We start from the raw sequence: 7,015 nt of genomic DNA, 5'->3' as shown, positions 1-7,015 counted from the left end.
CTGTGCCCACCCTGTCCCCCCTCCTGTCCCCGCAGGTGCCAGGGGTGACCGTGTGGAGGTGTCACATCCCTGTTTCCCCCCTGTGCCCACCCTGTGGCCACCTCGTGTCCCCTCCTGTCCCCGCAGGTGCCCGGGGTGGCCGCGTTGAGGTGCCACATCCCTGTGCCCACCCTGTCCACCCTCCTGTCCCCGCAGGTGGCACGGGTGGCCGTGTGGAGGTGTTACATCCCTGTGTGCCCCCTGTGCCCACCATGCCCTCTCCTGTCCCCACAGGTGGCACGGGTGGCCGCGTTGAGGTGCCACATCCCTGTGTCCCCCTTGTACCCACCCTGTGCCCACCCTGTGCCCACCCTGTTCCCCCCCCTGTCCCCGCAGGTGCCCGGGGTGGGCGCGTTGAGGTGCCACATCCCTGTACCCACCCTGTACCCACTCTATACCCACCCTGTGCCCACCCTGTCCCTGTCCTGTTCCTGCAGGTGCCCGGGGTGGGCGCGTTGAGGTGCCACATCCCTGTGTCCCCCCTGTGCCCACCCTGTGCCCACCCTGTGCCCACCCTGTGCCCATGGTGTCCCCGCAGGTGCCCGGGGTGGGCGCGTTGAGGTGCCCCGCAGCGTGACGGCGGTGCTGGGGCAGGACGTGGTGCTGCCGTGCCGGTACCGGGCGCAGGAGCAGGAGCAGGTGGTGCAGGTGACGTGGCTGAAGCGCGGCGGCGCGGGTGGCACGGGGGGCTCGGTGCCCGCCGAGGTGGCCGTGCTGAACCCGCAGCACGGGGAGCACGTGCAGGAGCCCTTCGCCGGGCGGGTGCTGCGCCACGGGCACGGCGCCCTGGAGGACGGGGCCATCGTGCTGCGCAACGCCGTGCAGGGAGACGAGGGAGACTACGAGTGCCACCTCATCACCTTCCCCATGGGCAACTTCGAGGGCCGACTCACCCTCAGGGTGCTGGGTGAGGGCGCTGGGCAGGGGGCGGAGGGTGGGGGCACGAGGCGGTGGGGATGGGGAGGTGGGCGATGGGCACAGAGTGGGGGGGAAGGGGAGGTGGGCAATGGGCACGGGGTGGTGGGCACGCGGTGGTGGGTAAGGGGCAGAAGCCGTGGGGTGGTGGGTACAGGGAGATGGGCAACAGGCACAGGGTGCTGGGGAAGGGGCAAAAGCCGTGAGGTGGCGGGCGTAGGGTGGGGGGCATGGGGTGGTGGGGAGGGAGTGGTGGGAAGGGAGGTGGGCAATGGGCACGGGATGGTGGGTACAGGGAGGTGGGTAGTGGGCACAGGGTGGTGGGGAGGGGGCAGCAGGCATAGGGTGGGGGGTGTGAGGTGGTGGGTACAGGGAGATGGGCAGTGGGTGCAGGGTGGTGGGCACGCGGTGGTGGGGAAGGGGCAGAAGCCGTGGGGTGGTGTGTACAGGGAGGTGGGTACAGGGAGGTGGTGGGTACAGGGAGGTGGGCAATGGGCACGGGGTGGTGGGGAGGGAGTGGTGGGGAAGGGAGGTGGGCAACGGGCATGAGGTGGTGGGTACAGGGAGGTGGGCAATGGGCACAGGGTGGTGGGGAAGGGTTGGTGGGGAAGGGACAAAGGCCATGGGGTGGTGGGTACGGGGAGGTGGGTAATGGGCACGGGGTGGTGGGCATAGGGTGGTGGGCATGGGGTGGTGGGCACAGGGAGGTGGGTGATGGATGTAGGATGGTGGGTGGGCACAGTAATGGGTGTGGGGGGGTGGGCATGGGGTGAGGCAACAGGCATGGGGTGGTGGGCATGGGGTTGGTGGACATGGGGTTGGTTGGCATGGGGTGATGGGGAGGGGGTGACAGCCATGGGGTGGTTGGCACAGGGAGATGGGCAATGGGAACAGGGTGGTGGGCATGGCATGATGGGGAAGGTGCAACAGGCACGGGACGGTGGGTACGGGGTGGTGGGCACAGGGTGGTGGGCAAGGGGACAACAGGCACAGGGTGGTGGGCACGGGGTGGCTGGAAGGGGATGACAGGCATGGGGTTGGTGGGCACAGGGTGGTGGGCACAGGGTGGTGGGCACAGGGTGGTGGGCACGGGGTGGTGGGCACAGGGTGGTGGGCAAGGGGCAAATGTTCTGGGACAGCAGACACACATTGGGAGGGTAGCGGGCCACGAGCACAACGCGGTGGGCGAGCGGTGCCAGGCACGGGGGCACCGTTCCCCCCAGCGATCCACGCCGGTGCCACGCCTCACCCCTCTCTCTCTCTGCTCCCCCCCCTTGGCAGTGCCCCCCCTGCCCATCCTGAACCCGGGCCCGCCGCTGGAGGAGGGCCAGGGCCGCACGCTGGCGGCCTCGTGCACGGCCGAGGGCAGCCCGGTGCCCTCGGTGCGCTGGGAGACCGAGGTGCGCGGCACCAACGCCACGCGCCGCTCCGCACACGCCCGCTCCGCCTCCGTCACCAGCGAGTTCTTCCTCGTGCCCGGGCGCAGCATGAACGGCAAGAGCCTCACCTGCGTGGTGGCACACCCGGGGCTGCGCCACGAGAAGAGGATCACGCACACCCTCAGCGTCGCCTGTGCGGGCACCGGGCAATGGGGGGGGGAAAAGGGAGGAGGGGGCGATGGGGTGGGAGTGGGGGTGTGGGGGGTGGTGGGGGTAGGGGGGGTGGTGGGGGTGTAGAAGGTGTTGGGGACGTGGAGGGTGTTGGGGACGTGGATGGTGTTGGGGACATGGTGGCATTGAGGGACATGGTGGGTGTTGGGGACATGGAGGGTGTTGGGGACAAGGGACGCATCAGGGGTGTGGAGGGCACTGGGGTCATGGAGGGTGTTGGGGACATGGAGGGTGTTGGGGACATGGAGGGTGTTGGGGACATGGTGGCATTGAGGGACATGGGGGATGTTGGGGACATGGAGGACATTGGGGACACGGAGGGCATTGGGGACACGAAGGGTGTTGGAGACGTGGTGGACATTGGGGACGTGATGGGCATTGGGGACATGGAGGGTGTTGGGGACGTGGAGGGTGTTGGGGACATGGGGGGCATTGGGGACATGGGGGGCATTGGGGACATGGAGGACATTGGGGACATGGGGGGCATTGGGGACATGGGGGCTGTTGGGGACATGGAGGGTGTTGGGGACACAGAGGGTGTTGGGGACATGGGGTGTGTGTAGAGCAGAGGGGAAGCGATGGGCATTGGGGACATGGAGCGTGTTGGGGACACGAAGGGTGTTGGGGACATGGAGGGTGTTGGGGACGTGGACGTTGGGGACATGGAGGACATTGGGGACATGGAGGGCATTGGGGACAAGGGGGCATCAGGGGTGTGGAGGGTGTTGGGGACATGGAGGGTGTTGGGGACGTGGAGGGCGTTGGGGAAATGGTGGCATTGAGGGACATGGAGAGTGTTGGGGACATGGAGGTTATTGTGGACATGGAGGGTGTTGGGGACATGGAGGACATTGGGGACATGGTGGGCAAGGGGGGCGTCAGGGGTGTGGAGGGAATTGGGGACATGGTGGGCGTTGGGGACATTGGTGGTGTTGGGGACACCGTGGGCACAGGGGACATTGGGGACATCGGTGGAGAACCTTGGGGATGTGGGGGACAGGGCAGCACGAGGGCCGTGGGGGGGATGAAGGACACGGGGGGGGGGACAGCGGGGCCATGGGGACACAGTGGGGCCATGGGGTCTGTCCCTGAGTGTCCCCTGAGTGTCCCCTGAGTGTCCCCTGAGTGTCCCGGTGTCCCCAGACCTGTCGGACGCGTCGGTGCTGGGTCACACGGCCGAGTGGCAGGAGGGGATGGAGGGGGCGGCCCTGACGTGTCTGGGGGACGGGAACCCCCCTCCCACCTACAACTGGACACGGTGAGGACACTGGCCCCACTGTCCCCACTGTCCCCTGCCCTGCCACCCCCTCGGGGCCCCCAGTGTCCCCCGGGCACAGCTGTGCCCCCTGCCCCAGCTCTGTCCCCTGCCCTGCCACCCCCCCCGTGTCCCCCCCGGGTCCCCCGGGCACGGCTGTGGCCCTGCCATGGCCCTGCTGTGCCCCCTGACCAACTCTGTCCCCTGCCCTGTCCCCATGTCCCTGCCATGTCCCCACGTCCCTGCCACGTCCCCCCTGCCCCTTCCAAGTCCCTCTGTCCCTTCCATGTCCCCTCTGCCCCTGCAGTGTCCCCTGTCCCTGACATGTCCCCTGTCCCCATGTCCCTGCCGTGTCCCCTCCCTGTCCCTGCCACATTCCCATGTCCATTCCACGTCCCCTGTCCCTGCCATGTCCCTGTGTCCCCATACCCATGTCCCCTGTCCCTCCCATGTCCCCTATCCCCCGTCCCTGCCCTGGTCCCCTGTCCATTCCATGTCCCTCTATCCTGTCCCCATGTCCCTGTGTCCCCATACCCACATCCCTTGTCCCTCCCATGTCCCCATACCCCTGTCCCCTGTCCCCCTGTCCCTCCCATGTCCCCTGTCCCTCCCATGTCCCCACACCCATGTCCCCTGTCCCCACGTCACCATACCCATGTCCCCTGTCCCTCCCATGTCCCCTGTCCCCCATCCCTGCCCTGTCCCCTGTCCCTGCCATGTCCCCGTGTCCCCATACCCATGTCCCCTGTCCCTCCTGTCCCTTCTATGTCCCCCCTGTCCCTTCCATATCCCCCTGCCCGTGTCCCCCTGCCCATGTCCCTGCCCTGTCCCCATGTCCATTCCACATCCCACTGTCCTGTCCCCTGTCCCTCCCATGTCCCCACACCCGTCCCCTGTCCCTCCCATGTCCCCTGTCCCTTCCATGTCCCCACACCCCTGTCCCCCTGTCCCTGTGTCCCCATACCCACATCCCCTGTCCCTCCCATGTCCCCACACCCATGTCCCCTGTCCCTTCCATGTCCCCATACCCCCATCCCTCATCCCTCTTGTGTCCCCACACCCACATTCCCCCCCTCCCTGCCCGGTGCCAGCGCTCGGGCATCACCCACGGGACTGTGGTGGCCCCATGGCCACCACCAGGGTCTGATCCAATGCCCCCCTGTCCCTCCCCTCAGTGTGGACGCTCCTTTGCCGTCGGGGGTGCGTGTGAAGGGGGACACGCTGCTGTTCCTGCGGCCCCTGACGGCCGCCGACGCCGGCGACTACGTGTGCAGGGTGGCCAACAGGGTGGCGGCCAAGGAGGCCCGGGCCAACGTCAGCATCCGCGGCAGGGCCACAGGTGGGCACACGAGGGCAGGTGGGGGCACACGGGGGGGTGAAGGGGGCGGGGGAACTGCGGGGGGCAGGGGGGTGAAGGGGGCAAGGGGTGGTGCCCGGGGTTTGTTTGTCCGGCTGTGGGTCTGTGTCTGCCCGTTCGTCTGGTTTGGTGGCCGTCTGTCTGTCTGTCTGTCCGTCCATCCCTCCATCCATCCATCTGTCAGTCCGTCCATCCGTCCATCCCTCCATCTGTCCATCCCTCCATCTGTCAGTCCGTCCATCCCTCCATCTGTCCATCCCTCCATCTGTCCATCCATCCATCTGTCAGTCCACCCATCCATCCATCCATCCGTCCATCTGTCCACCCACCCAACCACCCATCCACAGATCCACCTGGATGTCCATCCATCCATCCATCCATCCGTCCATCTGTCCACCCCTCCATCCCTCCCTCCATCCATCCATCCACCTGTATGTCCATCTGTCCATACATCCATCCGTCCATCCATCCACCCAACCACTCATCTGTCCATCCATCCATCCACCCATCCATCCATCCATCCATCCATTCATCCACAAATCCACCTGTATGTCCATCTGTCCATCCATCCCTCCATCCCTCCACCCATCCCTGTCCCAACTCCTCCATTCACCTGTATGTCCATCCGTCCATCCACCTGTCCCCCCACTCACCTGTCCATCCCTCCATCCATCCATCACTCATCCATCCATCAATGGACCATCCACCATCTGTGGATGTGCTTATTCATCCATCCATCATTGGATCCATCCATCCCTCCCTCCCTCCCTCCTCTTCCTCTCCCCACCCTTCCTGTGCCTTCCCCACCCTCCTCCTCCCCCTCCTCCACCCATCTACTCATCCCCTGCTCATCCACCCCTCAGTTACTCACCTGCCCGCTCACCTGCCCTCGGTTACTCACCTGCCCGCTCACCCGCCCTTCCGGACACTCAGCCCCTGCTCATCCACCTGAATCCCTCCCTCTGACCCCTGTCCGGGCTGTCCCCCCTTTTTGGTGTCCCCTTTCCTGGGTGTCCCTCTCTGGGGTGGTGTCCCTCCATTTCGGTGTTCCACCCCTTTCCTGGGTGTCCCCTTTCCCGTGCGTCCCCCTCTAGGGTGGTGTCCCCTTGACCCCCTTCGAGGTGTCCCCCCTTTTTGGTGTCCCCTTTCCCAGCTGTTCCTCTCCGGGGCAGTGTCCCCTGACCCCCTTTAGAGGTATCCCCTCGTTTCAGTGTCCCCCCCTTTCCTGGCTGTCCCCTTTCCCAGGTGTCCCCCTCTGGAGTGGTGTCCCCTGACCCCTGTCCGGGCTGTCCCCCCATTTCAGTGTCCCCTTTCCTGGGTGTTCCCCCTTTTCAGTGTCCCCTTTCCTGGATGTCCCCCTCTGAGGCGATGTCCCCTGTTTGAGGTGTCGCCCTGTTTCCTGGGTGTCCCCTTTCCTGTGTGTCCCTCTCTGGTGTGGTGTCCCCCTCTTTCAGTGTCCCCTTTCCCGTGTGTCCCCTTTCCCGTGTGTCCCCTTTCCCGTGTGTCCCCCTCTGTTTTGGTGTCCCCTGACCCCTTTTCGGGCTGTCCCCCCTTTCCTGTGTGTCCCTTTCCCGTGTGTCCCCCCTTTCCTGGGTGTCCCCTTTCCCACGTGCCCCCCTGTATTTGGGTGTCCCCTGACCCCCGTTTGGGCTGGGTCCCCCGCAGAGGACCCCGTGCGCCGGGTGGACCTGGTGTCGGCCTCGGTGGTGGTTGTGGGGGTCATCGCCGCCGTCCTGCTCTGCGTCCTCGTCGTCGTCGTGGTCGTCATGACCCTCTACCACAAACGCAAGACCAAGCGCATCTCTGAGAAATAGTGAGGGACGGGGGGACACGGGGGGG

At 66.2% G+C, this 7,015-nt stretch overlaps 1 protein-coding gene across 1 annotated transcript; it reads left to right on the top strand.

Annotated features, from left to right (window-relative positions):
• Positions 1-577: 577 nt before the first annotated feature.
• On the top strand, positions 578-6,990 carry NECTIN4 (nectin cell adhesion molecule 4; the record flags this gene model as incomplete). Its single annotated transcript, XM_027704352.1, has 5 exons — positions 578-946; positions 2,236-2,526; positions 3,708-3,822; positions 4,995-5,158; positions 6,842-6,990. Coding segments are annotated over 5 exons (1,088 nt in total), but the record flags the coding sequence as incomplete, so codon positions are not given.
• Positions 6,991-7,015: the final 25 nt, after the last annotated feature.

This window comes from Neopelma chrysocephalum, unplaced genomic scaffold (assembly GCF_003984885.1).
Source record: "Neopelma chrysocephalum unplaced genomic scaffold, ASM398488v2 Primary Assembly neopelma1_273, whole genome shotgun sequence".
NCBI classification, from domain to species: domain Eukaryota; kingdom Metazoa; phylum Chordata; class Aves; order Passeriformes; family Pipridae; genus Neopelma; species Neopelma chrysocephalum.
Note: the sequence above shows the minus strand (reverse complement) of the source record. Positions and strands in the feature narration are given on the sequence as shown.